The sequence below is a fragment of the Papaver somniferum genome, chromosome 2 (genome assembly GCF_003573695.1).
Source record: "Papaver somniferum cultivar HN1 chromosome 2, ASM357369v1, whole genome shotgun sequence".
NCBI lineage: Eukaryota > Viridiplantae > Streptophyta > Magnoliopsida > Ranunculales > Papaveraceae > Papaver > Papaver somniferum.
In genome coordinates this window covers 42,987,922-43,011,601 of record NC_039359.1, presented here as the reverse complement: position 1 = coordinate 43,011,601, position 23,680 = coordinate 42,987,922, and the positions used below count along the sequence as shown (strand labels likewise).

The 23,680-nt window shown below is 35.3% G+C and overlaps 5 protein-coding genes across 10 annotated transcripts; 1 reads left to right on the top strand and 4 right to left on the bottom strand.

Moving 5' to 3' along the window:
• Positions 1 to 129: 129 nt before the first annotated feature.
• Positions 130 to 3,407, bottom strand: LOC113353169 (agamous-like MADS-box protein AGL104). 5 transcript variants are annotated; one of them, XM_026596855.1, is made up of 11 exons: positions 3,105 to 3,407; positions 2,694 to 2,747; positions 2,569 to 2,587; positions 2,399 to 2,460; positions 2,259 to 2,286; positions 2,085 to 2,146; positions 1,899 to 2,004; positions 1,749 to 1,805; positions 1,532 to 1,665; positions 852 to 1,035; positions 130 to 566 (listed from the first exon to the last, which is right to left on the bottom strand). In XM_026596855.1, exons 1-11 carry the CDS (start codon positions 3,287 to 3,289, stop codon positions 411 to 413), a joined length of 1,047 nt encoding a protein of 348 aa, XP_026452640.1. In that variant the 5' UTR covers positions 3,290 to 3,407; the 3' UTR covers positions 130 to 410. The 5 variants fall into 5 exon arrangements, with proteins under 5 accessions (XP_026452640.1, XP_026452641.1, XP_026452643.1 ...); XM_026596856.1 differs by having other exon boundaries at positions 1,532 to 1,659; positions 3,105 to 3,289; XM_026596858.1 differs by having other exon boundaries at positions 2,569 to 2,612; positions 3,105 to 3,247.
• Positions 3,408 to 4,770: 1,363 nt separating this feature from the next.
• On the bottom strand, positions 4,771 to 5,930 carry LOC113353167 (protein gamma response 1-like). Its single transcript, XM_026596853.1, has 2 exons — positions 5,669 to 5,930; positions 4,771 to 5,477 (listed from the first exon to the last, which is right to left on the bottom strand). Exons 1-2 carry the CDS (start codon positions 5,919 to 5,921, stop codon positions 4,771 to 4,773), a joined length of 960 nt encoding a protein of 319 aa, XP_026452638.1. The 5' UTR covers positions 5,922 to 5,930.
• An 85-nt stretch (positions 5,931 to 6,015) lies between these two features.
• LOC113353168 (protein gamma response 1-like) lies at positions 6,016 to 6,521 on the bottom strand. Its single transcript, XM_026596854.1, has one exon. The coding sequence runs from the start codon at positions 6,517 to 6,519 to the stop codon at positions 6,031 to 6,033; it is 489 nt and encodes a 162-aa protein (XP_026452639.1). The 5' UTR covers positions 6,520 to 6,521; the 3' UTR covers positions 6,016 to 6,030.
• A 1,039-nt stretch (positions 6,522 to 7,560) lies between these two features.
• Positions 7,561 to 10,390, top strand: LOC113353166 (sm-like protein LSM7). Of its 2 annotated transcripts, none has more exons than XM_026596852.1 (6): positions 7,561 to 7,662; positions 7,814 to 7,869; positions 7,993 to 8,074; positions 8,992 to 9,063; positions 9,761 to 9,805; positions 10,012 to 10,390. In XM_026596852.1, the coding sequence occupies exons 2-6, from the start codon at positions 7,867 to 7,869 to the stop codon at positions 10,050 to 10,052; spliced, it is 243 nt and encodes an 80-aa protein (XP_026452637.1). In that variant the 5' UTR covers positions 7,561 to 7,662; positions 7,814 to 7,866; the 3' UTR covers positions 10,053 to 10,390. The 2 variants fall into 2 exon arrangements, with proteins under 2 accessions (XP_026452637.1, XP_026452636.1); XM_026596851.1 differs by having other exon boundaries at positions 9,761 to 9,813.
• A 1,267-nt stretch (positions 10,391 to 11,657) lies between these two features.
• On the bottom strand, positions 11,658 to 12,429 carry LOC113353165 (heavy metal-associated isoprenylated plant protein 23-like). The gene is made up of 2 exons (XM_026596850.1): positions 12,151 to 12,429; positions 11,658 to 12,049 (listed from the first exon to the last, which is right to left on the bottom strand). Exons 1-2 carry the CDS (start codon positions 12,368 to 12,370, stop codon positions 11,745 to 11,747), a joined length of 525 nt encoding a protein of 174 aa, XP_026452635.1. The 5' UTR covers positions 12,371 to 12,429; the 3' UTR covers positions 11,658 to 11,744.
• Between the last annotated feature and the right edge of the window lie 11,251 nt (positions 12,430 to 23,680).

Sequence of the window (23,680 nt, the reverse complement as noted above, 5' to 3'; positions counted from 1 at the left end):
AACTTTGGCAATTGATTAAGTTAAAAAGCACACCAAGTCCAGCTATGATAATAATGATATAAGCAGAATTGAAAAAATAGTTATCCATATCCACTATGTTTCTTTTTGATATCCAAATATAACATGTAATTTAAAATTATAGGGTAAATGATTTATATTTGTCTTTTCTTTTTTCTAGTTACAAAATTTCAACAAATACAAAAGAATGTCAAATAAGAAAAAAGAACATTGCGCCCGTTTCACTGCAATAGCATCCCATCCCATGCCTAGGTGATACAAAAGCACGTTGCAGAAACTCAGAGCAAAACGTATGTACATAGATGCCTCATAGCAATCTGATTGAAAATAAATTGGATACGCGACTAAAATACACCTTGATGCATGCTTGGACGCGAGTCAACATTGGTAAACTATTGCTGGCCAATGTTTTCATAATCAACACAATGGTTACTTGTTTGTGGTGGCTGTGGTTGGTGCATATGTGAACAGTTTTGTTGAGACTCTAGTTGCTCGCGTGACAGCATCTGCGACATACCTTGTTGCATGTTGGATCCAACCATTTCATGCTGTAATCATGATTAACATAAATAAAATATCAAAATCATTTGAGAACTAACATTTTTTAAATTTGTTAAGTTCACTTTCTTTCTTTTTTTTCTTTTTTTTTTCTTTTTTTTATCGATAGCTTAAGCTCTGTCTGAATATCAAAAATTTGGAACTAAAATCAACAAATTTTGTTTTTTTGCTTATTCTAATTATGGTCTCATTTTATGCTTAATAGCTTGAAGTGAAACAGGTCAACTAACAATATGTTTAGACTGCATGTAGTTTAAGGACTAAGCTAACCGTACAGGGAAAGAGGTTGATGGCATGAGAGCAGAGAGGAAATCGGTAGAAGGGAACGTCTGATTCCACGTCTGAAGGTCTCCATCGCTGGGGTTGCTTACGTGGCACTCTCCCATGTTGCGAGGATCTACATGTAAGCTTGTTGAGCCATGCTGTAGTTGATGATCATACACACTAGACGAGTGATCCCTGAAATTCCAAACAAATAAACTTCAAGAGTTATTATAGTCTGTTCTTTTAGTGTGCATTTTGTTTTCTGATATGAGTGATGAAAATTGGCAGCTGTAGTGCAAGCATACATGAAGGGGATTAACTGACAGGGCTGGTATAAAACGTAACTGACAGGGCTGGTATAAAACGTAACTGTCTGTTTATGTCTAGCCAAAAGTGAGACAGCCCACAAGGCAACCCTAAGCTTATCTAGTTGTCTTAGTATTTCGTAATCTATCGAAATACCAGTAGTAAATCAACTTTTTCTTTCCTGTTATGGCATGATTCACTACCCTGCGCAATGCAGTTCACCATGGTCGCAAGTTCCCTACAGAAACAATGCAGTTCAGCGTGGTCGGCAAGTCCCCTACAGAAGAGTTTTGTGTTGGCCATATGTCTGGTATCTGGGACACGTATAGAATGTACTTCTGGTGCCTCCTTGGCATTAATTTGTGAATCCAAAAAATATATATACCTGAGGGACATCAAAGGGTCAGATCCAAAGTTAATCTGGATAGGGTGGTTGTGTTGGCTTTCTGGCATCCAATTAGCAACATCATTTCCAAATGAAGTTGGTATTCCTTCTTGTGAATTCAAAAACATCTGCATCTGAATTCAATCAATTACAATTACCATATATCCAACCAAGATAAATTGAACTGCTTTTGGTTTGTTAATTTTACTGTAGTTACCTGTATGCTTGAAGAAGGATCATAAGAATTTAATTGTTGATTATGCGCTAAATATTCCTGCATAAGATTTATTTATGACCAAACAATGAAGTGTTAATAATTGATAAGATGAACTAGGACTACGGCAACATTTTAGTAAGTGTTAGCCACCTTTCTTTTTGTGATACAGTCTAACGTTTTCTGTAAGTTACGCTCACACGAATCAACTTCACCCATTGTCATTGATGACATATTTACTGGGTCCGGATCAAAATTCCTGATTAAAATGTTCAACAGTTATCATTAGTAACATATTTTCAAACTAAAAAAACTTTTTCTACAATATTACTAACACACCTTAGTTCTGCTTCAATCATCTGGATTTGTTGTTGAAAACTACTGATTTCTTGCTGGAGATCCTGAAAAACTTAAACATCTTAACTGAATTTAGATAAAGTAAATGGTGATTAGAGTGCAAAGAGGAAAACAAGGGCTAATTAACTAATTTATATTCAAGTAAAATTCAATTACCTCAATATTGGAATTAACAGCTGCAGGACTGGTCCAGAGAAAAAAGAACAAAAGTTTAATAAGAGGTCTGCAAGATACGTACTGCCTTCTCTATAAAGCACGAAACTCAAGGATAATTCAAAAGGGGGGTTGTATCATACTTAGCTAGTTGAAGTGCCATATCACTTTGGCCCTTAAGGTTCTTTAAAGTTAATATCAGTGACTGCAAAGGAAACAAACAAAAAAAATTCAAATACTAAGTTTCTTATGAGTAGAAATATAAACAATATTGAAAAGAAAGATTAATAAGATTTTCTTTTTGTGAACGTACCTCTCGGTTTTGAATGGCACTGCACCAAAAAAGAAAAAGAAAACCTAAAATAAGAAAAAGAATGAATGTGAAAGAACCAAAATACGATGGAATCTGATAAATGATCAAAGAGAATTTGATTTTACCCTCCTCGATCATGTTCCGGAAGATTTATGTACCGAGTAAGTACATCTTCAATCCTATACAAAGAGAATAACAGATAATTAAATCTCAAAGACAACAATCAAAAATAGAATTAACACAAAAACAAGCTCAATATATATTTTAACAGATCATTACCACAATATAACAATCATCTTATCGTACGTCCTTCTTTTCTAACTAACATCAACATAAGAACATTTTATTGGAAACGAGAATCCCTTAATTCATAAATTTGAGCACTGGATTCTCGAAACAAACAATCTTAGACGTATGACATTGATTAAGGCTTGATAAATGCATGCAAGTTGGTTAAATCGTCCATTGCAGGTCAAATCCACTGACATTTATTCACTACTACATATCAATATATTTATTAGGTTCATGGTTTGCACCTTCTCTTGCCGGAAAAATGACTAAGACGTCCAGAAGGAGAAAACATAATAAGGGCGATATCAATATCGCAGAGGATAGAAAGTTCATAAGCCTTCTTAATGAGTCCATTTCGACGCTTTGAAAATGTAACCTGTCGATTAGTATTATTTTCTATTCTCTTAATCTGGAGTTTAACACGACCCATAATTAAGACAAACTATATAGTATATTCAATCTTCTAAGAAAAGATTGTTTTAATTTGTTTTTGTTGTAGAACAAATTTAAAAAATAAAAATAAAAAACTGAAACAACTCAAAAATAAACCATAAGATCAGAATGAACCCAAGTTGGAAAAAGAAGAGCTATATTAAGGGAATGAGAGAGATAAAGCAAATTAACGATAAAAAAAAAAAGGAAAAAACTTCAAAAACAAATCGAAAATATTTTTCAAGAGGAACTCAAGATCGACAAGAAAAGCTAAATTAAGGGAAATGTTAGAGAGAGAGAGGGGAGAAAGGAGTGAGAGAGATGGTTTTTAGAGGGGAAGGGAAGAGGACAGGAGATGCGGTTTAACAGGAGATTTTCATGGGTGTGTAAAGAAGGGGTCGAAGAAGTTGAGAGGGTTTTATTCTCTCCTTGATAAATGGATTCCGCGGCATTTTACAAGCGACTCATCTATTCAACAGCAAATGACATGATTTGTGATAACCTCTTCAGAGAAAGAACAGAACAAACAAAAGATTATTCAAAACCATTACAATGGAATACCATAAATCATTTCTATCAATTTTTCAAAGTGGAAAGTGAAGATGGATGGACCCGAATGTATAAATAAGTGCCACAATAAACGTGCAGGGGCACAAAAAAAGAAACACATAAATCTGAGACTTCATGGAGATGATGATCTAAGGCTGGCTAAGCAGGAAGCAAAATGCTCAGGGAGCAACTCATTAGTGAAGTCATCTTTTCAAAGACTGTCAGACAAGAGCAACAAAGACCAGGCCAATATCAACAGAAAAATGACGAAGGAAAGATGTACCAAATAAACTTGTTCTCTGCTCTTTGTGGCAAATCCTAAAATAGCAGGCTGACCACATGAGATCCGAATTAAAATTATTAGAATCCTATTAAGTGTGGCTTGCAAATACAAACTATAGATTTTTTACCTCAATAAGGACCCTTCCAAGCTTGAAGCATCATGGCTACAGAGATGTTGTGATAGGTACTGAAAACTTCCAACCTGCAAGAACGCCTGCTGTTTACATCTAAAGAGGCAAGTGACCTCAGTTGCACAAAGCTGTCAAGTTTCGAAAATATATAAACATTTGTACAGCATTAGCCGCTTCTGACTCACATTTTTATTCAGAAACAACCCGTCGCATAACCAAAGAAACCAATAAACGAGCAATTTCATTAAAATCCAATACCATTAGTTCACTCCAAGCTATATAAAAGATAAGCTTTTAACAAGCTAATTATTATTATGAAAGCATACTTTGCACTTAAGAATTCTGACAACATTTTTGCTAAAGATTCATAGAAGAACCTTAACTTTTGTTATTAAGCTTCAGAAAACAAGCCAACTGAAAAGATTTTACCTAGGGCCACGTCTCAAATCACACTACTTGGTTATTTATGGACCTAACGCAAATAAAAAACTTAATGACAATTCAAATTGAAGAAAAATTACATTTCAGAATCAAAACCTATATTCCAGAATCCTTCAGGAGTTGAGGGAGGAATAAACCTATATCGATGTCTAGAAACACCATCATGATGCTCGCAACGCAAATTATTGTTGTTCTTGTCTCCACCAGGAAGAACAGCATCATAGAATTTCTTGCATTGCTTGCACTCAATTCCTTTCAAATTCTCTCTATCAGCCTTCTTCCTTACGGGTTCTGCATATTTAAAACCTCTGTCATTAGGTGGCTTCATGATTGAGATTTTCTGCTTTTGTGGAGCAGGCTCTCCATTCAGATCTTGTGTTTCATCATCTGAATTGTCCAAATCCATGTCCTTCGGAGGAAGAACCGGGAAATCATGGGTTTCTTCTCTTTGAAGACCCCTGGTAATATTATCATGTATGTTCTCCAAGGGAGTGTCGAGAAAATCATCATGTGGATCTGCTCCTCCTGGTTCTTGACGTGAGCGAGTAGCTCTCCAATTAGGTAGTGGTTGCTTCTGTATGCCAGAGAGTGGCTCAGACTTCATATTAGCAGGGCAGTTAAAAGGCTGAGATGAGCTGGAAGTAGAAGGGACTTTGGTGGTTGTATCATAGCTTGAGAATTGCATTTTGTTATTGTCCAGTTTTTCTGGCAAACTGATCTCATCCTTTTGTTTATTTGTCTTTAGCGCAACTCTAGATGTTTCTGGATTTCTACCTTCAGGACCTATAAATTTGATACAATATTAACACAGATTTTACAAGTTCTAGGGTGCTGCAGTCATCTTAGAAAAATGGCTATAGAGCACAAAATAAACAGTTTATGCAGCAAGTGTTTCTAATATTTATGATTCTAATGGTGATGACCTTATCTGAAGAAAAACATGAAAGAAATATAAAGAAGATTAAATAGCTTACCAGTTGGGATCCTTGGATTCTGATAATTTCTTGATGAATTGCTGTTGTCTTCCACCGAATTGCAAGGGATCATATTATCTGTGCTAAGACCACACTTACTACGGAGAAAGTTGTGCTGTGATTTCAAACGTTTAAAGGAGTCGACTATATTTCTGTTCCTTTTCTTCTCGAGAATCATCTCATAATCTTTCAATTCAATCTGTTGTCGTAATTTTTCATGCAACCTCTTTTCCTCAGCCAGATCCTCATTCATCCGCTTCACCTGACGTTGGAGCTCAGCAACGTCTTCCTTCTTCTCTAGACTTTCTACTTTGGCCAAAAGCAGTTTTTTTTCGTTTTGGAGGTCATCCAGTAACTGGCTATTACACCTTAAATGTCTTTTCCTGTTCAAGAGAAGCAACTAGGTTCCTTTTTTCTTCAATTATCTTTTGCTTTTCAAGCTCAAACACATCTATGTGGTGTCTAAGACTATATTCTTCACTTCTCCATTCATCCTCTTTAGCTTTCATTTTTTGCTTTATTAATTTTTCCTTCTCTTCCTCAAAAGAAGCAATCAAGCGCTCTCTTTCTTCAAGATAGTGTTTCTGCTCAAGACGAAGCTCATCTATTTCTCCTCTTAGGCAACTTTCCTTCTCTTCAGCAGCTTTCTTGGCTTCAATATATCTTTTGTGAAGGCTTTTAGTTCTAGCTTTGTAACCTGGGAAGAGCTGACTACAGAAAATAAATTCAATCTGAGACACTCGGTCTTTCACTTCTTGAATTGTAGCTACTAAAACAGTGCTGAGCTGAGAGTAAGACTTTCCATCATCGTCACCAATTACATTTGGAGATATCTCCAAGTTATATTCCATTTGCAGAGTGAATATAACAACTGAAAATAATAATAAACAAATAAAACATATCAACATCTCCGGCATCACAATATCTAGTGAACACAAAAAATGAGTTGCAAAATCAACATCCGGGATTCTAGCATTATCCTAAAATGGGTATGGACTTTATTTTCAACTGTTCAATTTGAAATATTTGTCAATTCTAATGATGACGCTTTTCCAACAACAACTAGTATCGCGTTTCTTTACAGCTCAAACTTCAATTGTCAGATGATTAGAAAGAAAGATTTTGATTTTTTTTTTACAGCAAAATGTTTGATCTACTAGCATAATCCAACAATACCAGTTTACAGTTAAATTGGTGCACTACAAAGGAGACAAATCAAACAATCACGAGAACATTCATAGTCAATCAAAACTAAGAATGAAAATATGCAATCGATCTGATAAAACTGTAAAACAAATCAATTTCGCCATACACAAAGTTAACATATTCTCTTCATTTTTAATTAAAAACCCTAATAATTTTTTTACTCAATATCCTAAATTCTACCTAAAACTCGATCGAAATAAGTACTGATTTCACTAATCGAGAAATCCTAGGTTCTATCTTCTCTGATCTATTCATATATTCAAATCAAAACCAAATATAAATCCATAACAATGAGGAATCTCAGATCGCTAAAGAGGTTATAAACCCAAATAAAAATGAAAAATCTCGTAAGATAAAAAGATAAATTAAAAGACTGTAAAACGATTAAATCTCACCTTTGGAAACCCTAATATCCTCAGATTCGCGCGAAACTGAAGAGGAGAGAGTGAATTCTGCAGAGAGAGAAGTAAAAGTAGTAATTAAATGTAGCGAGGAAGATTTGTGTTTCAAGTTTCCCTCCCTCTCTATTTTAAGCGGGATACTGAAAAGATAAAAGAGAGTTATCGGACCCACGTGAGTCGTGACAGAGAAAAACGTTTAATAAATAAAAAGTCGAAACGATACATTCCCCGATAAATCGTTCAGCCGATATAACATTCTCTCTTATAAAGATCTTTCTTCCGTCTCTCATCAGTCCCTCTGTGCAGAAAAGAAGTGGGAAAACCAAATCGAGTTAGAAGGCGAACAAACTTGTATCACTGTGTGGTCTCCGTTGAAGAAACTGGAAAGTAAGTATGTTAGACAGTGAACCATTGGAGACTTTTTCTTATTATTGTGTTAAAATCACTTTAGTTTGTGCAAGGACATACCTGGCTTAGGGTTTTTCTAGGGTTTCTTGAGCTTAAATTGACTTTTGATAGGTTTGATCTTTTCTTGTAGGTACTGATATTTAGGTGAAATTGGAATACTAGCTGCAAAGAGATACTCAAACTATGGTAATGTTATTCTAAATTAACAATCCATTGATTGGGGTTTTAGGGTTGTTTTTTAGGTGTTATTGAGTTTGTGTCTTCTTATTTTTTTTCTTTTTCTTTTTTTTGTGATGTTATTTGTTTCAGTCAGGAAGGAAAGAAACTGTATTAGATCTTGCCAAGTTTGTTGATAAGGGTGTTCAAGTGAAACTTACAGGGGGAAGACAAGGTGAGACATTGTTGTATTCTACATTTTTTCTTATCACATAAACTCATTCCGGTCGGTGCAACTTGTTCTGTGTGTTTTGGGAAGGTTGTCACTTTTAAAGTTTAAAAAAATTAAGGATTAAAGTAAACATAACTGGTGGCATGTTAGATTATATTGCTTGCACCATGTTATGGCTCTTCTCTTGTTTTTTTTCAAAATAGGGTGCACTGTTTGACTTGCTTAATTAGTAAAAAGGGTTAACGAGATCATTATGGTAGATTCAATGAGAACTTTGATGAATATGAGCTTTAGGGTAGAAACCCATTTTACACTTGAAAGTCATTCGTATTAAGAATCAAAAACTGAATAATCTCTACCACATAGAGCTTGTATACACAACTCCCTCCAGAGTGCCAGACAAAATAATTGTACTTACCTAATAACCTCCCTAACCAAGAAATTCTAGATAGTTCTGCAATTCCCTTGAATGCCCAAAATGCATTACAAGACTTACGTAGATCTCCCTGCATCAACCTCCCTTTGTTAGAGAAAATTCGACCACAAATTTTTCTAATGTAGTTCTCCTTATGTTTTTCCTGCATCAAGGTTTAAAAGTATCTATGCTGTACTTTTCTGCTTAGTTTATGAGGAAGAGACATGAAACTGATTGCTCAAAAACTTGCTTAGTATATTTTTTAAAATAATGCTGGAATGCTGGTTGTACAAGGAATTCAAACTTCCAACAGTGCCTGAGTGTTTAAATGGGAACCCCATTCTTGTGCTGTTGTGTATTTATCATTCTACCGAGTTAGTGGTTATTATTAGCTTGGGGTTTCTAGTCATGATGTACTATGGAGGTTCATGATACACATGACCTGTTACAATGTCAATAAAGTATCATTTTACCTGCCTGTTAACTTGGTTGTTTTTTCCTGTAGTCACTGGAACTTTGAAAGGATACGATCAGTTACTGAACCTTGTCCTGGACGAAGCCGTTGAATTCCTAAGAGGTAAGATTCAGACACTCAAGACTCGTAAAAACGCTGCCAATGGGTAGTGATCTTTTTTATATCTTCTTTCCCATCTTTTGTTATGTTTTTCTCACAGCCTCGCACTTATACTTTTCGCTCTAACTGTGGTAAGATATGGTGTCTTTCACTCCCATTTGAATGTGAGGAAGTTGTCTTTGTTATTGATGGTTTTCACTCATCGAGTTATCTACCTAAGCCATTTCGTGATCTATTAATTACATCTTTATGTACTGAATTTCAAATATCCAATATATGGCCCATCCACTGGAACATACTCTTGGCGGACACAGTAGACATGGCAACAGCTCTGTGAGCTGTTGAATTTTGGTTTTGAATTTATCGAACAAGAAAGACAGTGAGAAACTTGGTTTCTTTTGTTACTTCCCTTAGAAGAATGTACTCAACTTTAACCTAACTTTAGCTCTTGTGTCCCCGTGTTTGTTTACTGTGTTGGACCCTGCCACTAGTACCTGTGCCATTACGTAGCATTTTTGGTGTTCCTTCTTCCCTTTCATTGTTTGTCTGCACACAGTCTCACACGTATATCCCCGACGATAAATTTCCTGCTTAATGTGTTCAGTACAATTGTTTACTTTTGGTGGTGAAAACTAGGTACTCTAATGAAAGCTCAAAACCAATGTGAACTGATTGTGATTTCGTTGTTTTTTTATTGTAGATTCTGATGATCCATTGAAGACCACAGATCAGACGAGGAGCCTTGGTCTGATAGTATGCTCCTTTTTCTTTACACAATTTCTCATTTTGTTTCTCACTGTTATTAGCCGGTTCTTTTTTCTTTTTCGTACCCACATCTTAGTATTCTACTGATTAAAAGTGGGTGAATACTGTAACTGATTTCATATCCTGAGCATGTCTGGGTTACTTTTATCTTAATCCTTATGAATCAGTTTGTATAATCTGATGTAGGTCTGCCGAGGGACTGCAGTTATGCTTGTATCACCAACTGATGGGACAGATGAGATTGCTAACCCCTTTCTCCAACCAGATGGGGCTTAGTTATCCCCCTAAATATCTCTTCAATTTAGCTTGCATTTGTGTGAAGTAAAATTCTATGGGTATGTTTTTATCACCCAATCAAGAACACCTTAATTATCATCGATGTCGATGTACAAGTGATGAAATTCGACCATCTATGGAGTGAAATGGTGCTTATCAACTCAGTATTTAGTAATACAACTGTACCTAAGGTTCTGTGTTCCAAGAGAGGGTCACCTCTTGCTCTGCTATATTAATGTGTATCTTATGAATTTTATGAATACTAATTAGTAGGAGTACGGTAGACACACAACTGCGGTAAGGTTTTGAAAAGTTGCATACAAATCCGAAAGAGGGGGGTCACCTCTTGCTCTACTATATTAGGGTGTATCTTATGATGCTTCTGAAATTTTATGATATGATTCAGAAGACTTGACCATGACCTGAAACCACAGTCTACTACATAGACTGAGCACACAGAGTATTAGGCAGCTAAGAAAAAGACACGTCTCTTTGGGTTCAGTATCGTCACACATGTAGGAGGGGCCACTGTGTACCTCCATCAAATCGTTATTCTCTTATTAGAATAGCATTTCCGTTAGAATAGCATAGCCCCCAGTTATAGAACTGATGGAAAACTAAGCATCTGAAGCAGTCCACTCTTACTGGATCATCCAAACATGCGCTAGAGATGACACTAAATATTGATCTGAAAAAATGATAGTCTGATTGCAATGACAATGGCTTGGCACATGCTGGGAACCTGTAGGGAGGCCTTGTTCAGTTCATATTTTTCATAACTATGGATTCTTGTGATTTGCTTCCAGACTACTGCTAAAAAACTTACTTCAAAAATTTGCTTCACCTAGAGACTATATTATTATTATTATCAATTTTTACTTTTAACTTTCCTTGCTTCTGTTACATCCAACTACCTTTTTTTTTCAATTGAACAATAATCTCTCAGAGTGGTGCTTCCACTTGACGCTTCTGTGTCAATATCAGTCTACAAACCTAAGCTACTAAATGCATCAGATAGCCTGTAGGGTCTTTTCAAGGATGCCTAAAAACATGCAAATACCGCCATGTATTGTAGGGGCTAATGGAAAAACGAGGATGAGTGATATTTCTTGTAAAGTTAAAGTTTATGGTGTGTCATACCAGACGACATAAAAGGAAGCAAAGCAACATAAACATCACACAATAAATTAAAGTATGAAAACACCTAAACACATTAGCTGTCTCGTACCAACCAAACCAACTCTAATTCAAATTTCCATATCACAAACTCCTAAGACAAAAACAAAACCACCAAATTACTCTTAAAACATCATTATATGATTCTTCAACACCTAAGATGCAGATAGAGAGAAAGAGAAGTACAAAATCCAGATGGTTTGTAGGTTTGGGCTTTGTTTTTTTTACTGTTTGATGGGGCTAGATAAAGTAACAGATAATGTAAAAGATTCATTCAGAAATCAAAAACTACAAAATTTCTTCAGGGTTTTAATGTCTAAACCTCCAATTCCATCAACATGATAATACCCAAAAAAGAGAAACAAATTCTAACAGCATTATAATTCCCAAAACCCTGCTCATTTAGATACATCAGTAATCAGACAAAAGATAAAGAACCCATTAAGTAATGTTCCTTCCATACTGATCTACATGATAGAACAAGCATTTGGATTATCATCGCTGAACATGGTAGTATACTGGTTATCTTCATGCCTCGCCATGTTAGTGGTAACAGTAGAAGTAATCTCAACATTTCTAACGTAACCAGGTGGAGCTTTTTTGTCATAAGCTTGAGCAGTATAAGGATGAAGCACAAGATTGTAAGGAACATATGGCCAAATCTCAACTTTCTTCCCTGTTGATTTAGCTTTTTTCACAACCTTGCTTGCTTCAACATATCCTGTTACTGTCACTTTGTGTTGCTTCCTGTTGATTTCCACAGATTTCACTCCTGCAAACAACAAGAAAATCACATTTATAAGTTTTAACTCAAAACCCATTTCAAAACAAGAGCAAAAAGGGCATGTAGAAAGAAAGATCTAGAGAACATACCACTCATGGAAGAAAGAGCATTCTTGACTTTAAGTTCACAACCATCACAGTCCATTTTAATCTTGAGTTCAACAGTTTGCATTTGCTTCCTTTTCTTGTGTTTATTAGTACTACCCATTAAATCAGACAAGTATTCCATTGTTCCACTAACACCCATTTTGTGTTTTTGAGAGAAGTTTTTTTTGTAGTGAAGAAGTTTGTAAGGAAAGAAAGGGTGCATGCAAGAGAAAAGTTTAATGGAGATAATGTGCTAGGAGCCTTTGATGAGAAAGGATGAGTTAACTTTGGATGAATATATATATATATATATATATATATATATATATATATATATATATAAGCAAAGACGATGAGAGAGAGAGAGAGAGAGAGAGAGAGAGAGAAAGAGGTGATTTATTTATTTAAAACACAAAAAAAATTAAGAAGGAAATTTCCTGGCACATACAATGGATTCGTTTCCTGTCACAGACCATGGCCGTCAAAGCCACAGCTATGTATATGTATTACTGCACTGCTTGGTTAAGACTCTTTATTTCCTGAGATGCCTACTAATGCATGCATATAAAAGCGAAACTAAAGAAGAGAGAAAAGGATAATGGACCCCTACTACTAAAAGGAAAACACCAACCCAAGTTAGCTAGAAAAGTTGATTGTATGTGTACATGATAGAGAGATGATGACTTGGTTTACGAGTACACATAGGGTTCAATACTTAAATTTATCAATTTGAAATTAGAGAAGACCTGATTTTCCTTTTAAACAAACATTGGGTAGGGTGCAACAAAGGGTTACCAGTATAAGAAAGTGTGCTCAATCCATTTCTAGGTGGACCAAGTATCACCTGTATTATTACCGTAAGGCCTAAGTTACATGGCTGCTAATTGGGTACCATTTTACTGGAGTATACCAATCTCTTATGGAAACATGTTTTGTTTTACGTGCAATTTGGTACACCTCCAAACAAAATGGTACCCCATAAGCAGCATTGCTAAGTTATGCTTTTAACATTTTTGCTGATAGGCTATTCAGTCACTACACTGCAGTACTGAGTCTGAGCGAGCAGTAATCGTTTTGACCAAAATTATGAGGTGTGGAAAGGAAAAATTACTATCTACTCGATTTGACCGTACGTGCTGGAGGACCATCTGGGTTACAGATGGTTATAAAGTAGGGTTGTCTAATGTGATTTTGTGTGTAAACTTGGACCATCAGAGAAATTCATAACTTTGGGTGCAAGTAAGACAGTAAAAAGAGTGGAAGTTTGAAAGAGACATGATAGTTCAATTAGTCAGGTCTGCTAGCTCTTACACCAATGAAATCATCACAAATAAGAGCAAACTCAGTGCTCAGGTAACAACACGCGATACAATGGTTTAACTTAAATATCTTCCATGACATCATTTTTCTGTTTAATATCTTTACTTGCTGCCACTGGCAAAATTACAGCAGGGTACCGCCTATGTGGCAATTTCATAGCCAGTGGAGCAGGTACGTAATGTGGGTCCTTTATATTTTTGCAATTGAGGTGTCTTCTTATGGTGGCTGACGACTATGAGTTGTTTTGCTTTGATCGGTTTGTTAGAAAATTAAAAAAACAGACAGAAAGAGGGAAGAAGAAGGAAACGCGTTTAGGATATTTTGGTTAGGATTCCGGTGGCAATTTGGCATAGCAGCTATTGTAAATGTATACGACTCTTTTCCTTGGGCATGATTAATTCCCAGTACAATTTTTGAATTTGAAGCTTAATTACCTCCATTTTATTAAAGGTCTTTTCTTGTTGACAACTTTGTTAGAAGGTTTTAACTTTAAACCCTTTTAGTTAGCTTATAAAGATTGACAGATAAAGAAACCGACCACACACATTTGCTTTAGCAACCAATCTTTTGTGTTACTTGTTGGAAAACGATTAATAAAAATTATAATTTATTATTTTCTTTTGTGAATGAAATTTATTAGTCTCATTTTTTCGGAGTTTCCAATTTTTAATAGTTTTAAGAAACTATATAAACCTTTTAGTCCCACATCGGAAAGTTTTTCTTCTTAAGTTATATTTGTCAATTATAAAAACAAATTCACTACTTTTGTAAAATCTATGGGAAAGGGGTTGCTCTATATTTAGAGGGACCCCTAAGGGAAAAAACATTTTATATTGTTTTCTCAAGTGTTCGAGATTTTCATTTATGGTTTTTTCGGAGTTGCCAAGCTCAAGTTGAGCATCTACTACATATGCTAGTAGTAGGTGTAGTAGGGTGTTTTATCCTGGAGATATCCATCCTGTGAGGGCTATAGCATCACTTTTGAGTGTAGCCGGGCGCTAATGTTTTAAGGGCAACGTGTTGAACACGTGACTCACTCTGTTTTTCCAAAGTTTTGCCTTGTTGTTGTTGCGGAGATATGGGGAACTTGTCCTTTTCATCAAATCGATCACATCCATTATAAAGGAGCTAAGTATCAATAATTTTTGCTTATTTGATTTTTCCTTGTTTTTGATTGCACCAAACAATCTTAAGACATTAAAATTTGTAATAATCGAAAATGGTTGGTTGGTTTGTGAATCATGGATGTTAATTGTGGAGTGAAAAACAAAAACGAATTTTTGGTCAGCTGTAGAGTTTCGATTTTATCTCTTAACCTAGAAGGAATTTCGATGAACCCTTTTGACACAACGTAGTAGACATCCTGATAGTTATCCACGTAAAATTTCAGAATTTTTGGAGTTGTAAAAGTATTTTTTTTGGTATTTTACAAAACAGAGAAACGTTCCTGAAAAATTTTGATGGGCAGAATTTTTTTGTTAACTAAAGTAGTTTTTATGGGGTAACCATGAGTTTTTTGATATGGTGGTTCAAACGAAGTTTATAAATATAGATATTATCTTCAAAACTCATATTTTATCTGAACTAAGGTTTGTGAGATGTGGTGTATTAGGTGATTAGGAAATTACCGTGTCCGTGGTCAGAGTATAAACGAAGTTTGTGACATGAAATTGAAAAGGAACATGGCTACCAGGCGCATGTGGATGAACACAAGTCTTCCAAAGCTGACAAAGGCGAGAACATCAAACACAACTCTAAGCGTAGTCTTCATAAAAAAGGTATGTTTCGTAAAACTGAATCCGGCATTACTTTAATTAAGGGCGATTGTTATGTTTGTAAAATTCCTGGCCATACTGCAGTAAAGTGTAGACAATATAAAACCTTAATAAGTAGAAAGTTAATGTTAATTTAGTTGAAACAAATCAGAACGAGTTCATTGACATGACGTCGGAAGTTATTTTTAAATAACCAGTGTGAGAGACTGGTGGGTGGACTCTGGAGCCACTAAGTATGTTTGTTGAAACAGAGACCTGTTCACCTCTTATCAGAGGATAAGGGATGTCGAGAAACTCTATATGAGTAACTCATCTGCGACAGAGGTTGCATAAAAGGGAAAGGTCGAGCATAAGCTCATATCTGTAATATTCTCACACTGAATGAAGTTTTCATGTTCTGAGCATATGAAAGAATCTTGTATCTTGTTCTCTTGAAGATGGTAAAAGATTGAAGATCTTAATTAAATGTGGAAAACTTGTTATAACTAAGGGCATTGATTTTTTAGGCAACAGTTATAGGACTTAGGGTTTATATAAGTTTAAAGGAAAATCTGATGAAGTGAACATAGTTGATTCTTATGCTTTCTTTTGTGTGTCTTTATGTTTTGCATGGTAGACTTGGAACCGTAAAATTATAAGTCAATGCATAAACTTCCTAGCATAGGTTACGTACCCAAATTTAGTTTGGATCTTGAACACAAAATTAAAATGAATATGCTATAAAAAAATTTAGCACAAATGTTCAAAGTAATTCTAAGCCCTTAGAATTAATTCAGTTAGGCCTAGTTGACATGAGTTCAACCCAAAACCACTATGGTAAAAGATGGTTAATGACTTCATGGATGATTGTACGAGGTACTATCTTGTATACTTTCTTGGGGATAAGGATGGTGCCTTAGAAGCCTTAAGATATTTAAACTTGAAGTTCAAAACCAATTAGAAGCCTTGAACATAACAATTGTATCCTTAAGAAGATGATAATTGCCATGTTGATTAGTTCAGGATTACCTGTGGGCTTGTGGGGAGAGGCAGTCCTCTTAACTAGTATATCTTGAATATAGTACCCTTAAGGATCAGATGAAAATCCATATGATTTATGGAAAGGTAGATGACCTTCTTATGAATAGGTCAAATTGTGGGGGGTGTTTGACTAAGATTGTCCTTCCTCTTCCTAAAAGAACTAGATAGAAACCAAAAATGTTGATTGTGTCTTCATATAGGGTATGATGAGTATACTTCTACATATAGATTTTTGGTTGTGTGTTCTGATTTTTCATACTTTGGTGTGATTTTTCTGACTTTGTTGTGAATACTATTACATAATCTAGGGATGTTGAGTTCTTTGAACATGTTTATTCTTAAACCTGTACCTCATTAGAGATGTGTTGTTGATCCCCTAGATTTATTTTCAAATAGTCAGAACTTATCTTAAAGGAAGATGAAGTTAAGTTTGAGTCTAAGAGAAGTAAAACAATTAGACTTGAGACTTCTTATGAAGCCGACTTCATAACATGCCTAGCTTAGTCCAAGCCCCGGACTTGTAAAGAAGCCTTGATATCTACCGAAACCCTAATCTGGTAAGAAGCTTCATTTAGTGAAATGGACTCATTCCATCGGAACCTGACTTGGGAGGTTTCTAGTTTACCTCCAGAGAGTAAGACCATGAGATGTAAATGAGTCTTTAAGAGGAAATATTAGGTATATGTAACTGTGGAAAAATATTAGGCTAAGTTGGTAGCTAAAGGCTATAAACTAAAAGAAGGTGTATATTTCCTTGATTTTTATTCACATGTGACGAGATTTACTTCCGTTGAGATGCTAATTGTTATTTTTTTCATAAACAAATTAGAGATACATCAGATGGATGTTAAGACATCTTTTCTAAAATTGTGAATTAGATAAAGAAATTTACATAGACCAACCTGAGGACTTTGTAGTGAAAGGTTATGATGACAAAGTTTGTAAGTTGAAAAAAAATTTGTATGGTTTATAAAATAAGCACGTACACAGTGACATGGAAAATTTGATCATGTGATAATGTGTAGTGGATTTAAGTTAATGAATCTGATAAGTATATTTACGAGTAACTTGTTAAGGATGCATGTGTGATTGTATGCTTGTATGTTGATGATATGCTTATACTTGATACAAATATAGATGTGATTAATTCCACACAAAACAGGCGCTGAATGAGAACGTTTACTTGAAATACTTAAGCCATGTTGATGTAATCTTAGGGATGAGGATTAGAAAATAATCTAACATATGTAGTCTTAGTCATTCTCATTATGTTGAATTTATTCTTAAGAGATACAATCAGCGTGATTGTAAGCCTGCTTGTACTCCGTACGATTATTCTTACAGACTCAAGAAAAAAAAGGTAATTGAGTATCTTAACTTGAATACTCAAGAGTTATAGGATGTCTGATGAATTTAATGAACTGTAAGAGTCTAGACATTGCCTATATTGTGAGTAAGTTAAGTAGATATAATTGTAGTCCAGAGCAATAGCATTCAGATGCACTGAGTAGAGTATTATGGTACCTAAAATACTTTATTACCTTTTATTTGATTTATGAAAGGTATCTTGCTGTCCTTGAGGGACTTTGTGATGTAAACTGGATAGTTGACTCAGAGGAGTCTAAGTCTACGAGTGGATTTGTTTCACTCTAGCATGAGGGTTTGTTTTTGGAAGATTTACAAACAAACATATATTGCTCAATTCATTATGGAATCTGAGAGTATTGAGTTAGATAAAGCACGAGAGGGGGCCGAGTGCCTAAGATGCTTTTTAGAAGACATTCCTCTCTGGCATAGGCCAGTGCCAGCTATATCTATACATTGTGTTAGCCAAGTGATTTAATTTCTTGATGGGGTTGTAGTAATGAAGTTCAAACTCTCGGACTTGTGAAGATTAAATTTAAAGGTTTAATAAAATTATATACAAAAAAAAATATTAACAATGGTGAGAGGTACTGGGATTAAGAATTTCACCAAATTCCGTTCATGTGATTCAAATAATAATTCCATGCAATTATAGCTCAAATATTAAAAATATGGACTCTTATTCTATGCCAATATAGATTCTCAAAATATTAGTTATAAATCGTAAGCATGGAACATCAAACATTTAAGCAAGCATGGCCCATCAAATAAAATGATAACTAATTAATTCGAACCATAAATCAATTAAAAACAAGTGCAAAAGTCATAAAAAGAATTACTAAAATTACCACATGCGTGAAATAGGGCTCCATCCGTCGTCCCAGTGTTTGGGATTTAGCTTCTCATATTAATCACTTGCTCAAAATACATGTTTGTTGCTCAAAAGTTGATTAAAATGATAAAAATGAGTAAAACAGTGAATGTACGACCCACAGAAGGCGTCACAAAAAGAACGATAAGAGACAGGTGCTGCTGATGTTGAGACTGCACTGCGACCCTCCAGTGTGCGTCTTAGACACTGTTGATTATCGACTGTCTACGCTAGTCTGTTCTTCGTGTTCTTGGTGTTCTTCATCAGCAGCAGAAACAGAGTTTGATCAACTCGTGACTTCTTGCTCCTGAGCTATCCTCTCGACCTCCAACTCTCGACACCCCTCTATGCTAACCCAAGAGTTATACTTATACACCTTTGGACCAAGAATAACTTCTCATTAATCCAAAAAAATCTTCCCATTACTCGGCAGTGAATGAAAATATTCCCGATATATTTTTTTTATTCTTCTGACTTGTTACGGGATTTGTTTCCTGGTTTATCTCTTTCATGCGTCTTCTCTGAGCTGTAGAATTTGTTTCCAACCAATACAGTCGACCCATGCACGTATATTCCATCCAAAAATTCCGAGAATAGAATATCTTCCCTGTTTTGAGAATATCTTCCCTGTTTTGCATCCCACGATTATCCAGCCCAAATAACTTGATTCGAACACCCATACCATCCCTGTTAGGCTATAGCAGGTCCAACCCAATGAAAACTAGCCCTTGAATCTCCTTATATCACGTCCAAAATTTGCTTCAACAATTACGCAGGTGAAGAACTATTTTTCCCACCAAATCTCGGTTCAAATGGGGAAGAAACTGGTAGCCCCCTATCCATAATAGGGGTGAGAATAACAACTGCATTGGGGGTGACCTGGGGGTGCCCCTTAGTAATTAGGTTACCCCTTATGCAAAAGCGAGAGTCCGAATAACACTTGTCCTCCGGGTGCCAAAATCAACTTTTCGAGCCGAATTTTCCAAAAATGTTTATTTCCTAAAAATACATAAAAACACAATATTAGTACAAAAATAGAGTTCCAACAATACGGACATTGAAGACAAATTAGACACAAAAATGTCTCTATCACCAAGCTATAATAGCTAAAGCTGAAAATAACCAATCTCAACCGGCGTTATTTCCATTGATTGGATAAAGTACAAGGAGAATATCGCGCAACCTTTGACGAAAGGTTTATCCCAAGAGATAGTTAGAAATGCATCGAGGGGAAGGGGCTTAAGCTCATAAATTAAACTTTCCATGAAGGAGACAACTAGTTTGTGGAAATAGAGATCCCAAGATCAAGGTTTCGATGAGACAACTAGTTTGTGGTGGGTAAAGGTAAACACTATCAGAGAATTTTATTCTTTGTCACTTCCCTATGGTGTAGACGTGATAGTGTGACTGCATGTGAAGGATGACTTTTAAGAAGTCTTAATGAGTTCTATAGTTTCAATCTAAGATTGAAGTGGGGTGTAGCAGTAACACTCTTTATTAAAACTCACCTATCTGAATGAGGAAGTGGGCCGCTTCCTACGAGAATATGAGCTTTGATTCTCTAGAGCATTTTGAGAAACAGGATATGTCCAGGGCCAAATTGGACAAAACGGCACGAGCTTGGCAGCAACCTTGGAGATATCACCCGTGGTTGTTATCGCGAATTACATCAAATGCTAGCAGTTCAAGACATAGTTCACTGTCTCTAGCAATTAATTCCGGTAATATCTCACTAAGCAAAGGTTCAAGACCTCATGGACACCTCTGCCTAAAATGGTATTTCCTGCGCTTTTTATGTGATTTTCGTTTTGATGGTTTTGGTATTACTGGAACTTAGGACCTAAAAGTCACTAAGGGTTCACTAGTTCATGCTTTTTCACTTTGGTGAAAGATACCTATAGTCTCACCGTGTGAGAACTAAAGATGAAAGCTCTCAATACTATTATGATTTGTGCAATCCATAGTATGACCCTGAGGTCCACACACTTTTGTGTGAGGGAGAGGACGTAGAAATGACTAGTATGATTTCAACACTTGCACGATCAGTCCGTTTGGATCGTGAGATTGGGATGTTGATTTACCAAGATCTATCTGTGTTTTCATGTTTTGTTGAGTTTTCATTCATGTGGGGGATTGTTGGAAAATGATTACTAAAAAATAATTTTTTAAAGTTTTAATAAAAATTATAATTTATTGTTTTCTTTTGTGAATGAAATTTATTAGTCCCACATTGTGGAGTTTCCAATTTTTAATAGTTTTAAGAAACTATATAAACCTTTTAGTCCCACATCGGAGAGTTTTTCTTCTTAAGTTGTATTTGTCAATTATATAAACAAATTCACTACTTTTGTAAAATCTATGGGAAAGGGGTTGCTCTATATTTAGAGAGACCCCTAAGGAAAAAAAAACATTTTATATTGAGTGTAGCCGGGTGCTAATGTTTTAAGCTCAAGTTGAGCATCTACTACATATGCTAGTAGTAGGTGTAGTAGGGTGTTTTATCCTGGAGATATCCGTCATGTGAGGGATATAGCATCACTCTTGAGTGTAGCCGGGTGCTAATGTTTTAAGGGCAACGTGTTGAACACGTGACTCACTCTGTTTTTCCAAAGTTTTGCCTTGTTGTTGTTGCGGAGATACGGAGAGCTTGTCCGTTTCATCAAATCGATCACTTCCATTATAAAGGAGCTAAGTATCAATAATTTTTGCTTATTTGATTTTTCCTTGTTTTTGATTGCACCCAACATTACTTCCTCCTATAAGACAAGAAATAGAGGAAGGTTCTATCAAGGAAAATGCTGCCGCCGGTATTTGATGTCTAAAGGTATTGTATAGTTATTGTTAAATTACAAGGAAAAGAAAAAGAAAGAAAAAAATGCAATGTTCTACTCTCAATTAACTGCAAATTCTGCTACACCGGTTAGTGAAATGCTTATGTTTATGCTTTTGAACTACTAATCTTTAAGTGTGCTGTGCGTGTATGAGATTGTGTCCCTGACCAGTTTGGTTATTCCTAGTTGGTTGGGAGGTGTTGATATGGATGAACGATTAACATATTCAACGTATTAGTTGTTCAGAATAAACACCGCACGAAGGAACCTAACTTTCTATATTAGCCCCCATTTAGATGATATTAATATCTTCTCTTAAACACCGACCAGGTGTTGGCTGCCTCAACTCTCCAACTCTAACTGTGCGTGTATGCAAGACTGCGTAAGACCGTGACACGAAGTCACCAACCCAAAAGGTTCTTAGAATCTAGCACCAACCACTTAAACAACGTATTCGGCAAACCTAATGGTATTTTTAATCACATAAATTCAAATATCTAACTTGGTGTCAATAGTTTTTTTTTTTTGGTTCTAGACTAGTGGTCCGTAGACTACATCCAAACTCCTTAAATTGGAGTGAATTTCAGTAATTATAGAGTTCGAACCCCTACCTCTGCAGTGGGAGGGAGCATGCCTACCACAAAACCACTTGATGATTGGCTCTGTCAATAGTTAGAGATTAGATATTTTGTCCAGGTCCCTGCTAATTGTGCACAACAATTGGGCCGACCAATCCGGGCCGTAAAAGAGGGAGTCTCTTTTATGACCATTTTTTTTAAATGAAACCTCATATAAATTTACAATTTGATAAAAAGATTTTAGTAGTGTGCACTTGATGATACCAAAATATCCCTCTTTTTTAGTCCAATTACTATAACTCCTTATGTATCATACTTCTTTAAGGGTATAATTAGCAACCAAACTTTTTAATATATCATATCTAAAAACCTGTGTCTTGGAATTTTACAAATTTTATCTCGTTGGAAAGGTTTAAAAAAATTTACTCAACGAGTACAAGTAACAATATCAAATTTAGAGTTTTTATGAAAAATTCGGAGGTGTTTGTCATTTTAGGCACAATTCTAGAAAAATTGAATATATATATCCATTATGTAAACCACTACAAAGGATACATAATACTTTATATACCCCTATTTTGGTTTATGCATCAACTAATTTTCCGTTGCAACTATATTCCATCTAATTAATCATTTTAACTGCAAAAACGATACATTCACTCCGTTTCAAAAAAAATGATACTTTCACTTTATGAAAAATTCTCAAAAAAATGATAATTTTGCAAACCACCACAAAAGATGCATAACACATTATGCACCTATATTTTGGTTCATGCATCGAATAATTTTTTGTTTCAGAAAAAGTGATACTTTCACATTCTGTTTCTGAAAAAAGAGATACTTTCATTTCGTTTCAGGAAACGTGATACTTTCACTTTTTCAATTTGACCTATTTTTAGGCAAAAATAAAATTGTGAAGTATCTCTTTTTCTGAAATGAAAGTAGTATATGCTTAAAAATATCATTCTAAAAAAGAAAAGATGCATAACGAATTATAAAGCCACCACAAATGATGCATAACAGTTCAGTCGTATTTTGGTTCATGCATCAACTAATTTGGTTACGCAACCACTAAAACGATGTAGATGCCTCAGAATAAAAAATAACATTACGACAAAAAAAAGATATATAGCGCGCTATGCAATCAGGTGCGTGTTTCGTCTTTTTTCGGTCGGTCCTCCCACCGTGGCAGCGGTGTTCTAGTGATATGCTTGCACTATGCAAACATAAATGAATAATTTCCTCCTTATTTTTATTTTTTCTCTGAACAGAAGAACAACTGCATATTAAATAGGATTATTTCTTACATCATGGTTTATGTAAAAAATTAACATAGCAAGTGGATGAAACCACCATTTCCCACATTGATTATGTTTGCGAGCTGCCTTAGTTATTACATGTGCAACTTTATTACAAGTTATGTACACAAAAGCATAAGACCACACAGTATTAATGTTACATATGTTAACACATTTTCTCAGTAAAGACATGATATGCCTGTGACAAAGAGAAGATTTTGGTTGTAAGTAAGATTAGATACCAAGATTGTCAGTTTCAAAAATAACATGAGGCCAAGTTGTTGCTTCCAGATGCATAGTCCCAACATAGCTCAGTCTTCTTCTTGTTGGACATTGCTAGCTCTCCCTAATGCTCCCCTTCCCATAACATATGCTCTTGCGGAGTTCCGAATTATAATTCCAACACCATCTAACAAAGACCTAGAATTATAAGCAGCATCAATATTAATTTTCAAAAACTGCATAAGAGGGAGGT

Excerpts from the sequence above, each read along its gene's own strand:
- LOC113353169 (XM_026596855.1), bottom strand. The coding sequence starts at position 3,289 with ATGGGTCGTGTTAAACTCCAGATTAAGAGAATAGAAAATAATACTAAT. Across the intron at positions 2,287-2,398 it reads ATGGCACTTCAACTAGCTAA|TCCTGCAGCTGTTAATTCCA; the intron begins GTATGATACAAC and ends TCTCTGGACCAG. Across the intron at positions 567-851 it reads TGCCATCAACCTCTTTCCCT|CATGAAATGGTTGGATCCAA; the intron begins GTACGGTTAGCT and ends TCATGATTACAG.
- LOC113353167 (XM_026596853.1), bottom strand. The coding sequence starts at position 5,921 with ATGAATGAGGATCTGGCTGAGGAAAAGAGGTTGCATGAAAAATTACGA. Across the intron at positions 5,478-5,668 it reads GAATCCAAGGATCCCAACTG|GTCCTGAAGGTAGAAATCCA; the intron begins GTAAGCTATTTA and ends TCAAATTTATAG.
- LOC113353168 (XM_026596854.1), bottom strand. The coding sequence starts at position 6,519 with ATGGAATATAACTTGGAGATATCTCCAAATGTAATTGGTGACGATGAT.
- LOC113353166 (XM_026596851.1), top strand. Across the intron at positions 8,075-8,991 it reads ACTTACAGGGGGAAGACAAG|TCACTGGAACTTTGAAAGGA; the intron begins GTGAGACATTGT and ends TTTTTCCTGTAG. Across the intron at positions 9,814-10,011 it reads CGAGGAGCCTTGGTCTGATA|GTCTGCCGAGGGACTGCAGT; the intron begins GTATGCTCCTTT and ends AATCTGATGTAG.
- LOC113353165 (XM_026596850.1), bottom strand. The coding sequence starts at position 12,370 with ATGCACCCTTTCTTTCCTTACAAACTTCTTCACTACAAAAAAAACTTC. Across the intron at positions 12,050-12,150 it reads TGCTCTTTCTTCCATGAGTG|GAGTGAAATCTGTGGAAATC; the intron begins GTATGTTCTCTA and ends TGTTGTTTGCAG.